This window comes from Balaenoptera acutorostrata, chromosome 1 (genome assembly GCF_949987535.1).
Source record: "Balaenoptera acutorostrata chromosome 1, mBalAcu1.1, whole genome shotgun sequence".
NCBI lineage: Eukaryota > Metazoa > Chordata > Mammalia > Artiodactyla > Balaenopteridae > Balaenoptera > Balaenoptera acutorostrata.
Window position 1 is genome coordinate 145,647,924 of NC_080064.1, and position 14,032 is coordinate 145,661,955.

At 41.8% G+C, this 14,032-nt stretch overlaps 1 protein-coding gene across 6 annotated transcripts in view; it reads left to right on the plus strand.

Annotated features, from left to right (window-relative positions):
- Positions 1–6,938: 6,938 nt before the first annotated feature.
- LOC130708574 (uncharacterized) overlaps positions 6,939–14,032 on the plus strand; it is a 132,485-nt gene continuing 125,391 nt past the window's right edge. For all 6 annotated transcript variants that reach the window (XM_057549731.1, XM_057549735.1, XM_057549733.1 and 3 more), the window contains exon 1: positions 6,939–7,153. In XM_057549731.1, the coding sequence (XP_057405714.1) occupies positions 7,060–7,153 (94 nt within the window). In that variant the 5' untranslated portion in view covers positions 6,939–7,059. The remainder of the gene's footprint in view (positions 7,154–14,032) is intronic.

Below are 14,032 nucleotides of genomic sequence, written 5' to 3' on the forward strand. Positions count from 1 at the left end.
GTCCCATGATCCAGGGACAACTTCCCCGGGAGAAAATATGGCATGCCACAGGCTGGTGCAACATCATGCTGGCCTCTGCCGCCGCAGGCTCGCCCCGCATCCGTACCCCTCCCTACCCCCCGCCTGAGTGAGCCAGAGCCCCCTAATCAGCTGCTATTTTAACCCCATCCTGTCTGAGTGGGAACAGATGCCCTCAGGTGACCTACACGCAGAGGCGGGGCCAATCCAAAGTTGAACTGCAGGAGGTGTGGGAACAAAGAAGAGAAATGGAAATTTCTCCCAGCAGCCTCAGGAGCAGCGGATTAAAGCTCCACAATCAACTTGATGTACCCTGAATCTGTGGGATACCTGAATAGACAACAAATCATCCCAAATTGAGGAGGTGGACTTCGGGAGCAAGATATATTATTTTTTCCCCTTTTCCTGTTTTTGTGAGTGTGTATGTGTATGCTTCTGTGTGAGATTTTGTCTGTATAGCTTTGTTTTCACCATTTGTCCTAGGGTTCTGTCCATCCCTTTTTTTTTTTTTTAACTTAAAAAAATTTTTTTCTAATAATTATTCTTTATTTTTTATTTTAATAACTTTATTTTATTTTATCCTACTTTATTTTATTTTATTTTATCCTCTTTCTTTCTTTCTTTCTTTCTTTCTTTCTTTCTTTCTTTCTTTCTATTTTTTCTCCCTTTTATTCTGAGCCGTGTGGATGAAAGGCTCTTGGTGCTCCAGCCAGGCATCAGGGCTGTGCCTCTGAGGTGGGAGAGCCAACTTCAGGACACTGGTCCACAAGAGACCTCCCAGCTCCACATAATATCAAACGGTGAAAATCTCCCAGAGATCTCCATCTCAACGACAGACCCAGCTCCACTCAAGGACCAGCAAGCTACAGTGCTGGACACCCTATGCCAAACAACTAGCAAGACAGGAACACAACCCCATCCATTAGCAGAGAGGCTGCCTAAAATCATAATAAGGCCACAGACACCCCAAAATACACCACCAGACGTGGACGTGCCCACCAGAAAGACAAGATGCAGCCTCATCCACCAGAACACAGGCACTAGTCCCCTCCACCAGGAAGCCTACACAACCCACTGAACCAACCTTAGCCACTGGGGAAAGACACCAAAAACAATGGGAACTACGAAACTGCACCCTGCGAAAAGGAGACCCCAAAACACAGTAAGATAAGCAAAATGACAAGACAGAGAAACACAAAGCAGACAAAGGAGCAAGGTAAAAACCCACCAGACCAAACAAATGAAGAGGAAATAGGCAGTCTACCTGAAGAAGAATTCAGAGTAATGACAGTAAAGATGATCCAAAATCTTGGAAACAGAATGGAGAAAATACAAGAAACATTTAACATGGACCTAGAAGAACTAAAGAGCAAACAATGATGAGCAACACAACAAATGAAATTCAAAATTCTCTAGAAGGGATCAATAGCAGAATAACTGAGGCAGAAGAACAGATAAGTGACCTGGAAGATAAAATAGTGGAAATAACTATTGCAGAGCAGAATAAGGAAAAAAGAACGAAAAGAATTGAGGACAGTTTCAGAGCCCTCAGGGACAACATTATACACACCAACATTCAAATTATGGGGGTCCCAGAAGAAGAAGAGAAAAAGAAAGGGACTGAGAAAATATTTGAAGAGATTATAGCTGAAAACTTCCCTAATATGGGAAAGGAAATAGTTAATCAAGTCCAGGAAGCGCAGAGAGTCCCACACAGGATAAATCTAAGGAGAAACACAGCAAGACACATATTAATCAAGCTATCAAAAATTAAATACAGAGAAAAACTATTAAAAGCAGCAAGGGAAAAATAACAAATAACACCCAAGGGAATCCCCATAAGGTTAACAGCTGATCTTTCAGCAGAAACTCTGCAAGCCAGAAGGGAGTGGCAGAACATATTTAAAGTGATGAAAGGGAAGAACCTACAACCAAGATTACTCTACCCAGCAAGGATCTCGTTCAGATTCGAGGGAGAAATTAAAAGCTTTACAGACAAGCAAAAGCTAAGAGAATTCAGCACCACCAAACCAACTTTACAACAAATGCTAGAGGAACTTCTCTAGGCAGGAAACACAAGAGAAGGAAAAGACCTACAATAAGAAACCCAAAACAATTAAGAAAATGGTAATAGGAACATATATATCGATAATTACCTTAAATGTAAATGGATTAAATGGTCCAACCAAAAGATATAGATTGGCTGAATGGATACAAAACCAAGACCCATATATATGCTGTCTACAAGAGACCCACTTCAGATGTAGGGACACATGCAGACTGAGAATGAGGGGATGGAAAAAGATATTCCATGCAAATGGAAATCAAAAGAAAGCTGGAGTAGCAACTCTCATATCAGACAAAATAGACTTGAAAATAAAGACTATTACAAGAGACAAAGAAGGACACTACATAACGATCAAGGGATCAATCCAAGAAGAAGATATAACAATTGTAAATATTTATGCACCCAACATAGGAGCACCTCAGTACATAAGGCAAATGCTAACAGCCATAAAAGGGGAAATCGACAGTAACAAAATCATAATAGGGGACTTTAACACCCCACTTTCACTATGGACATCATCCAAAATGAAAGTAAATAAGGAAACACAAGCTTTAAATGATACATTAAACAAGATGGACTTAATTGATATTTATAGGACATTCCATCCAAAAACAACAAAACACACTTTCTTCTCAAGTGCTCATGGAACACTCTCCAAGATAGATCATATCTTGGGTCACAAATCAAGCCTTGGTAAACTCAAGAAAACTGAAATTGTATCAAGTATCTTTTCCAACCACAACGCTATGAGATCAGAAATGAATTACAGGGAAAACAAACGTAAAAAATACAAACACATGGAGGCTAAACAATACACTACTTAATAACCAAGAGATCACTGAAGAAATCAAAGAGGAAATCAGAAAATACCTAGAAATAAATGACAATGAAAACACGACGATCCAAAACCTATGGGATGCAGCAAAAGCAGTTCTAAGAGGGAAGAATATAGCAATACAATCCTACCTTAAGAAACAAAAAACATCTCAAATAAACAACCTAACCTTATACCCAAAGCAATTAGAGAAAGAAGAACAAAAAAACCCCAAAGTTAGCAGAAGGAAAGAAATCATAAAGATCAGATCAGAAATAAATGAAAAAGAAATGAAGGAAACAATAGCAAAGATCAGTAAAACTATAAGCTGGTTCTTTGAGAAGATAAACAAAATTGATAAACCATTAGCCAGACTCATCAAGAAAAAAAGGGAGAAAACTCAAATCAATAGAATTAGAAATGAAAAAGGAGAAGTAACAACTGACGCTGCAGAAATACAAAGGATCACGACAGATTACTACAAGCAACTATATGCCAATAAAATGGATAACCTGGAAGAACTGGACAAATTCTTAGAAAAGCACAACCTTCTAAGACTGAACCAGGAAGAAACAGAAAATATAAATAGACCAATGTGATTGGTCTGAACTGAACTATGATTCAATTTCAACTGAAATTGAAACTGTGATTAAAAACCTTCCAACAAACAAAAGCCCAGGACCAGATGGCTTCACAGGCGAATTCTATCAAACATTTAGAGAAGAGCTAACACCTCTCCTTCTCAAACTCTTCCAAAATATAGCAGAGGGAGGAACACTCCCAAAATCATTCTACGAGACCACCATCACCGTGATACCAAAACCAGACAAAGATGTCACAAAGAAAGAAAAGTACAGGCCAATATCACTGATGAACGAACACAGATGCAAAAATCCTCAACAAAATACTAGCAAACAGAATCCATCAGCACATTAAAAGGATCATACACCATGATCAAGTGGGGTTATCCCAAGAATGCAACAATTCTTCAATATATGCAAATCAATCAATGTGATACACCATATTAACAAACTGAAGAATAAAACCCATATGATCATCTCAAAAGATGCAGAAAAAGCTTTCAACAAAATTCAACACCCATTTATGATAAAAACCCTCCAGAAACTAGGCATAGGGGGGACTTACCTCAACATAATAAAGGCCATATATGACAAACCCACAGCCAACATCATCCTCAATGGTGAAAAACTGAAACCATTCCCACTAAGATCAGGAACAAGACAAGGATGTCCACTCTCACCACTAGTGTTCAACATAGTTTTGGAAGTCCTAGCCATGGCAACCAGAGAAGAAAAAGAAATAAAAGGAATCCAAATTGGAAAAGAAGAAGTAAAACTGTCACTGTTTGCAGATGACATGGTACTATACACAGAGAATCCTAAAGATGCTAACAAAAAACTACTAGAGCTAATCAATGAATTTGGTAAAGTAGCAGGAGACAAAATTAATGCACAGAAATCTCTTGCATTCCTATACACTAATGATGAATAATCTAAAAGTGAAATTAAGGAAACACTCCCATTTACCACTGCAACAAAAAGAATAAAATACCTAGGAATAAACCTACCTAAGATGACAAAAGACCTGTATGCAGAAAACTATAAGACACTGATGAAAGAAATGAAAGATGATACAAACAGATGGAGAGATATACCATGTTCTTGGATTGGAAGAATCAACACTGTGAAAATGACTACACTACCCAAAGCAATCTACAGAGTCAATGCAATCCTTATCAAACTACCACTGGCATTTTTCACAGAACTAGAATAAAAAATTTCACAATTTGTATGGAAACACAAAAGACCCCGAATAGCCAAAGCAATCTTGAGAAAGAAAAACGGAGCTGGAGGAATCAGTCTCCCCGACTTCAGAGTATACTACAAAACTACAGTAATCAAGACAGTATGGTACTGGCACAAAAACAGAAATATAGATCAATGGAACAGGATAGAAAGCCCAGAGATAAACCCACACACATATGCTCACCTTATTTTTGATACAGGAGGCAAGAATATAAAATGGAGAAAAGACAGCCTCTTCAATAAGGGATGCTGGGAAAACTGGTCAGCTACATGTAAAGGAATGAAATTAGAACACTCTCTAACAGCATACACAAAAATAAACTCAAAATGGATTAAAGACCTAAATGTAAGGCCAGAGACGATCATACTCTTAGAGGAAAACATACACAGAACACTCTATGACATAAATCACAGCAATATCCTTTTTGACCCAGCTCCTAGAGAAATAGAAATAAAAACAAAAATAAACAAATGGGACCTAATGAAACAAAATCTTTTGCACAACAAAGGAAACCATAAACAAGACGGAAAGATGACCCTCAGAATGGGAGAAAATATTTGCGAACAAAGCAACTGACAAAGGATTAATCTCCAAAATATACAAGCAGCTCATGCAGCTCAATATCAAAAAAACAAACAACCCAATCCAGAAATGGGCAGAAGACCTAAATAGACATTTCTCCAAAGTAGACATACAGATTGCCAACAAACAGATGAAAAGATGCTCAACATCACTAATCATTAGAGAAATGCAAAGCAAGACTACAATGAGGTATCACCTCACACCGGTCAGAATGGCCATCATCAAAAAATCTACAAACGGTAAATGCTGGAGAGGGTGTGGAGAAAAGGGAACCCTCCTGCACTGTTGGTGGGAATGTAAATGGATGCAGCCACTATGGAGAACAGTATGGAGGTTCCTTAAAAAACTAAAAATAGAACTACCATATGACCCAGCAATCCCACTACTGGGCATATACCCTGAGAAAACCATAATTCAAAAAGATACATGGGGCTTCCCTGGTGGCACAGTGGTTAAGAATCCGCCTGCCAATGCAGGGGACATAGGTTCGAGCCCTGGTCCGGGAAGATCCCACATGCCGTGGAGCAACCAAGCCCATGCACCATAACTACTTAGCCTGTGCTCTAGAGACCGCGAGCCACAACTACTGAGCCCGCGTGCCACAACAACTGAAGCCTGCATGCCTAGAACCCGTGCTCCGCAACAAGAGAAGCCACCACGATGAGAAGTCCATACACCGCAACAAAGAGTAGCTCCTGCTCGGTGCAACTAGGGAAAGCCTGTGCACAGCAACGAAGACCCAATGCAGCCAAAAGTAAAATAAATTTATATAAAACAAACAAACAAGTAAAAAAAAAAAAAGATACATGTACCACAATCTTCATTGCAACACTATTTACAATAGCCAGGACATGGAAGCAACCTAAGTGCCCATCGACAGATGAATGGATAAAGAAGATGTGGCACATACATACAATGGAATATTACTCAGCCATAAAAATGAACGAGATTGAGTTATTTGTAGTGAGGTGGATGGACCTAGAGTCTGTCATACAGAGTGAAGTAAGTCAGAAAGAGAAAAACAAATACCGTATGCTAACACACATATATGGAATCTAAAAAAAACTGTACTAATGAACTTAGGGGCAGGACAGGAATAAAGATGCAGACATAGAGAATGGACTTGAGGACACGGGGAGTGGGAAGGTTAAGCTGGGACGAAGTGAGAGAGTGGCATGGACATATATACACTACCAAATGTAAAATAGATAGCTAGTGGGAAGCAGCCGCATAGCATAGGGAGATCAACTCGGTGCTTTGTGACCACCTGGAGAGGTGGGATAGGGAGGGTGGGAGGGAGGCTCAAGATGAAGGGGATATGGGGATATGTGTATATATATATAGCTGATTCATTTTGTCATACAGCAGAAACTAACACAACATTGTAAAGCAATTATATTCCAATAAAGATTAAAAAAAAAAAAAAGTCCAGCCATGTGTTGTGCAGGGCACAGGCTTTCTGACCTTGCTTTTCAGGCAGGGGTCAGATGAGAATGACCCGTGCTGCATTTCCTTCTTCAGCGCCTGGTCGCACCCCAGTCCAGTGGGGTCGGGCGGGAATCACCACGGAGACTGAGACACTGGCTTCGTGTCCCACATTCTGATCTAGCGCTCTCTTCTTGCAGGTGCGCACATTTTGACCGACTCAGCAAGAAGGTGGATTTTCCTTGTGTCTAAAGAGAAAAAAATGTCCCCGTGTCTGTAGAGATGCTTTGCAGTTCAGCCCGGCTGAAGCTGACCGAATGAGACTATGGGCTGTGCCTCTGCGAAGCATGTTGCCACTGTTCAAAATGAAGAGGAAGCCCAGAAAGGGAAGAACTACCAGAATGGAGACGTGTTTGGTGGTAAGTGCCGTTGAATTTCATCCTTGGCCCCTCCATCCAGGCCTTTCACGTGAACAATTGCAGTGTTCCTGTGTTCTGTTTGCTGAGGGGCGGGGCGGGGTGCAGGGGTGACGGGGGTGTGTGGGTAGAGGGCTGATGAGAGATGATAAAAATCAAGGCAGATCTTTTACATTGGACAGTTTTCATCATAATTTATACCTAGAAGACTTTGAGGAGGATCATGGAGGTTTTATGCAGAGCTCACATTTAAATCAAGCTTTGAAGAACTAGTAGGACATAAACAGGTGCATGGGACAGTGGCCGCAGGGTGTCCCGGTCCAGAACTGTAGGACTGAACACATGGAGGTCCAAAAACGGGCAAGGATTTATAATGGAGGGAATGACGTGTTTTTTGGAGTTTATTATAAGTTTATAAGGAATTACTCTTTCTGTGAATTAGAAATTCTCGGTTTCAAAAACACAATTACAGTGAACTTAGAAATCGTCTTTTAACCATCCTGTGATGATTCATAGTGACTTGAGAATATCTAGTGCAGAGGTCACAAACTGCCAACCCATGGCCACATCTGGTTTACAAATATATTTTCTTTGGCCCCCAGAGAATTTTAAAATAAAAAAGCAAGGCGACCTTTAAAAATCAGGATGTTTCACACAAAACCCCAAATTTCTTGAGAAGGTCTGACAACACTGATTTTCCATTTCCTGAGGCAACCGTTGCTGGAATGGGGTAGCAGTTGCCGGTTCAGTCAGAGTATGGCCTCCGGTAAACGGGTGAGCCCTCCCCGTGAACGCACATCAGGCCCAGTTCACTCACTGACGTTCCATGCCTGGCCACTTACAGCCTTTTGAGTTTGCCTAATCTTGAGTTTGTCCTTTGGAAGATCAATGATTACCCTGATGCAGGGTGGCTATGGGTTTGTACAAAATTCCAGTTAGTCCAGGCAGATGAAGCAGTTTTTGCTAATTATTTTAACAATAATACCCAAGACTTGACATTTTCATGGTACTTTTATTCATAAAAGCACCTCTACATCTCTTTTTCGATAAAGAACCTCATTGTAATGATGTTTACATGTAAACAACTCAAGTTGCACTATTCAGTCTCTGTCAAGGAATTCCACTGCATTTCAACCTCTAGCTTTTGATCCGTTGCAATGGTTGTTTCAGTCCCCTGGGGAAGAATTGGGAACAATGTGGAAGGGGTAATGCTCTGTTACAAGTGGGCTCATGTATATGGAGGGAGGAAGATTTCATTTTGGTTTGTTTTAAGGAGATGTATTTGTTGCCTGGAACAAATTTGCTTCTAGTGGTCACTACCGATAGAAACAAGAACTGTGGAGAAGAGTGACATATGAGCGTCTTAATAAAGTAGAATCCAGCTCTTTGAAACCACACCTTCTGGGAAGACAGCTAATGGGAACTAGAGTCATTACTGTTACTCTCAAACACTTAACTTTTAAGAGGAAATAATCTAGTATCAGGAATTTGTTTAAATTAAACTTCTATGTGAGGTTCTGTGTCATTGTCATTTTTGTAATTAGAGCTACCACTTACGGAGCCTTCACCATATGTCAGGCACCGAGAAGCATTTACATTCATTTTCATGTTGAATTTTCACAACAATCCTGTGAAATCTCTGCCATCTTAATTTTACAGATTTGGAAGCTGGGGCACAGTGTGACTAACTGGTCCAAAGTTACTCAGCTACTAAGTGATAGAATCAGATGTCTCAGACTCCAAAGTCCACATTTCTTTCTCAATGTCATTTCCTGCTGCCTCCCATCCGTCACTCATTCTTTAATGCGAGAAAGTATTGACTGGCCGGTACACGATGTGTCAGACCATTTGCTAAATGCCATGGAGGATACAGAGATAAACCTTGCTTTCTAGGACTTCGTAAGAGGATGAAGAAGTGTTATGAGGCAGAATAAGCCAAATACCAGAAAAGGAAAAGACATACACATCATGATAAGAGTCAGAGGGTTGAGAGACTGCCTTAAAAGGTGGGATCAGAGCAGATTTCTTATAGAGGTGACAGCTGACCCTGGCCCTAAAGCACTGGAGAATCTAAACCTGTCGGATGAAGGGTGTAGGAAGGAACTAGATGAGGAAAGGCTAGACGTGATGTGACCCATATTCAAGAATTACAAGTAATCCAGTTCGAATGGAATATAAAATATACGTGAGAGGGAATTGGGTACGAAACTAAGTTAGGGTTAAATTATGGAGAATGTGGAATACCAAATTACAATCTGTAGAAAGGTAACCTTAGATTTGTAAGAGCAAAAATTCAGTGATATTCAGTATATTGTATTAATATTTTGCTTGGCAATGAGGCCACCTAACCATTCATTTGCTAATATGGTTACAACTTTTATAGCTAGGAAGACTTTCTGTTGTTCTAAAGTACCATGTGTAGTTTGCAAATGTTAGCATCTAATAAAGGAGGCTTGTATTAGTTAACTATTGCTGGGTAGTAGACAGCCTCAAGATCTTAGTGGCATTCAGCAATAATCATGTCTTTCTTGATCACGAGTTGCTTGGTCAGCTGGAGTGGCTCTGCTCCATGTCCCTCTCAGCTTCCTCCTGGGACCAGTGAGCCAAGGGGGAGGGTATGCTCTTCTTTTGCAAAAGGGTAAAAGTACAAGTGATACACATGATGCCTCTTAAGCTTAGGCTTAGACCTGGCACCCACACTGTCACTTGCACCCACGCTTTACTAGCCGAATCAAGTCACGTGAACAGGCTCAAAGACAAGGGGCAGAGAAGTCCATCTGACCACAGCACATTCATGGCAAGGGTATGGATGTAGAGAAGGGTCAAGAATCGGGGCTAATAATTCAGTCTGCCCCATGCCTGGGCAGTCATTGCTGTCTGTGTGGCTCTGTGTCATAAAGTGCGCTCAAGGCCTCTGCCAGCTTCTCTTCACCCTCCTGGTACTCACACTGAAGTTTCATTCACTCCAGCATTCGTCATCTTGTTACTCTTTCTTACATCAGCATTTGCAGGTTTGTGGCACTGTGTTACGTAAAGCGGGAATACAGGGAGGGAGAGAGCTTCATGTACCAGTCAAGGGAGAGAGTTCTCCTAGCCCTACAGGGTTCTGGGAGTAGAATTGTCAGAATCCATTGTGAACATCAGTACCAGTATGCTAGATGTTACTGAATGCTAGAGTTTGAATATGACAAGAGAAGGTCCTGTCTGTTTCTCCACTTGAATTAGTTTGCAAGCAGAAGTCTACAGAATCCCAATAGAATCACAGATGGTCACAGATGAATGGTAGATCTGGCTCACTTTTAGCCATTTGATATCTTTTGTCACCCATTGTTTCAGTGATCTATTATCACATAGCAAAGGACTCCAAACTTAGCAGCACTGATTTATTATTTTTCCCAATTCTGTGGGGTGACTAGGGTTCATCTGCTGGTTTTTTTTTTTTTTTTTTTTTTTTTTTTGCCTGGGCTCAGCCATGCAGCTGCATTCAGCTGGGAGCTCAGCTGGGCTCGACTGACCATGATGGCTTCAGACCTCTCTTTCCATCTGGGTAGTCAAATTTTCATGTGACAGCTAGCTTCCAAGAGAGGAAGTAGAAGCTTCCAGGCCTCTTAAGACCTGGGTTTGAAAGTACAAGAATGTTGTTTGTGCCGTGTTCTGTTGAGCAAAGCAAGTCACAAGACCAACCCAGAGTCAGGGGAGCACAAAGGCTCTCCGTCTGTTGAGTGTGTGCCTATAGGGAGGGGAAGACCTGTTGGGAGCTGTCCTTGGAGATGGGTTACCACACCCATTGACAGAGGCAATGAGAACTCATGACTGGATTGTATTCCAACCTGGACAGTTGTATGCTGCTTTCTAAATCACGCCTCTCTTTTCCACCGAATAAAATGGCCTCATTCACTTTTTAAAAGCTTAATGCTTGAAAGATGTTATTACCCCATGTTGCTGAAGAGTTGACCAAGTCTGTGAAAGGTGGCATATTCGGGGACAGCTCTGAAGTATATGTCTCTGAGTGTGTGTACACACACACATTCGATCCTTTTCCTAAAAGTGTTAATTTAATTTCATAGCTTCTAAGGACGTGCTGGGGAGCGTTGATAAGCAGTGTGTTTTTACAAATAGTAGTTTCCATTTATATGAAGCATTTTGGTCTCTGTGATATTTTGGTTATTTAGGAGATGGTACCGAAAGCTCAGCTTCCCTGTACACCGGTGCTGAATTGAATCTCAGAGACATATTTTTGGGTGAAGTAGAAAAGGATAGCTTTATTACTTTGCCAGGCAAAGGGGGACACAGTGGGCTCCTGCCTCGAAAAACTATGTGTCCCCACTTGGAGAGGATAGTGAGAAGTTTTATTGGAATGGTTCATGATGGGCATGATGAGCTTGTGGACATTCTTCTGACGGGTTGGTGGTGAGGTAAGTAGGAGTCAACATCATCAACCTTCAGGTTCCAACTGGTCTGGGGTCTACATGCTTGTGGGTAGCGTACCGTCATTAACTTCTCCCACCTTCAAGGGGTTTCAGTGTCTGCAAAACAGCTCAAAGATATTGTTGTCTGTATCCCTTGATGGGGAACCAGGACCTTGCCCCAAGGCTGCACTGTTGTTTCTCTTGACTGTTTGTTTCTCCCTGGTCTCGCATCCCCTCCCTTCCCTAATTAACAACTGCTTGAGTCTGCCCACTGGGACTCAGGGAAGGTCATGGAGGCTGAATGAAGGCTCCTTCCTGTAATCAAAGAAATGGGGGACACAGAAGGGCTTTGTGCCCAGGAGCCCCAGCCCAGGGCCCTGCTCGGTATCAGAGACCTACCACTCCAAATGTGTGGGACAGAATTGCTATAGAATATTCCACCATTGAGGATTAACTGACAGATGGGCATCTTGACTCCTAGATTTCATAGACTTCAGGAGATCATTGACAAGGAACTTTATCACTGACGTTCACCTATAGACTTTCTTTCACTTTAAGTATAGAAGCATAAAAAGTTTCAGATCTAAAGTTGTGTCTCATTTCTGTGGCCCTTTCAGAAGTAAAAGCCGGGCCAGAAAGCTCCATCTCCAGATTGGAATTTTCTTTCCCTCAGTGGTTAGGGCAGATGTGAAAAGTGATCAGCAGATCTGCTGAGGTCATTCAGAGGACAACTGAGCAGATTGCCAAGACCAGCTTGCATAAAGTAAGTGACCAACAGGCTCAAGTTATCAGGAACTAGTAAGGCAAGTTCGAAGAAAAGCCGGGTGCTCACTGGATTTCTTTCAACCATCATTCACTTAGACTATTAAAGTAGGTGCACAGAACAGATTCAGGCCTTATTAGGGAAATTTTCATATCAAACCTGAGATCATTATCTCTTCTGCAGCCCATCCCCAAGGGGGGAAACTCTTCAGTTATATTGACTTTCCTATTTGCGTGAAGGTCACCATCATTCTTCCAGTAATGTAGGCTTTAATCTTGCAAAGGCTTTAAACTTGAGGCCTTTGTCTCTTCCAGTTCCCAGACCTGTGAATCTCACTCTCTCCTCGCATCACTTTTCCTACCACCAGCATAGTTTAGGTTGTTATAGTGCATAACCCAGAATCACGCAGTGTCCTCTGAACTGATGCTCCATTAGCCCTCTTTGTTGTTTGTTTGCTTCTTTGCTTTTGTTTTTAACTCCTTTTTTTTGCACCCTTGCAGAGGGTAGCAAGTTTTTCTAAAGTACTCCTCTGTCCGTGTTAATCCTCCTGCACTCAGTTCTTAGACAGTCAAATCCTAAATCCTTAGTGAACATTCAAGACCTCTGACGATGGCTCTTACCCTCTTACCCACCTTGGCAGCCTTGTTTCATACTCTGTCCCTCATGTTTCCCTGTTCTTCAGCCAGAGGGACAGCTCACCCTGTGACCACTTTGCACGCCTGTGTCCTCCAGGTCCAATACACCGTGACCTCTGCTTGGCATGGGCCCTTTCTCCTGCTTTCATCTCTTTAAATCCTGCTCTTTTCCCAAACTTGCATAAAGCTTTCCTAATACCTTCAGAAAGAATCTCTTTCCTGCCATCCCAGAGTACATTTTTACATACTTATGTATTTGGTTTATTTGCTTATATGTTTAATCTCATTATTTGTGTGTGTGTGTGTTCTCTGTCTTATGAGCTGCAAAAAGCCCCTGGAGGAAGGGACTGTTTGACCTTGAGAGGACGCAGGCTTCCAGGAGCCAGGGCCTGACCATGCCAGCTCCCCTATGATGAGGTGGCCTTGACTGACTAAGGACCAAGACGGTCCTCTTTTTTTTTTTTTTTTTTTTTTAAATTTCCCTCCATCTTTTTTTTTTTTAGAACATTTATTTTTTAATTTTATTTGTTTATTTATTTTTGTCTGTGTTGGGTCTTCATTTCTGTGTGAGGGCTTTCTCTAGTTGTGGCGAGCGGGGTCCACACTTCATCGCGGTGCGCAGGCCTCTCACTATCGTGGCCTCTCTTGTTGCGGAGCACAGGCTCCAGATGCGCAGGCTCAGTAGTTGTGGCTCACGGGCCTAGTTGCTCCACGGCATGTGGGATCTTCCCAGACCAGGGCTCGAACCCGTGTCCCCTGCATTGGCAGACAGGTTCTCAACCACTGCGCCACCAGGGAAGCCCCAAGACGGTCCTCTTGTTTGTACGTGTTCCCTTAAGTGGAAGTGCTTAGATTATTAGAGTAAATTCTTCTGGAATGATGGTGTATAAAAGAGGAGCGGTAAAGCAAGAATTTGGCTGCTTTCTTTCACTTGGGCTCTATATTGCTGTGTGGCTTCAGTTCTGATCTGGTCCTTGGCTACATAAATGGAGAACATGTAACGGGTGTGTGTGGGTGTGTGTGTGTGTGTGTGTGTGTGTGAGAGAGATGGTGTTATGCCAATCAGTTACCCATC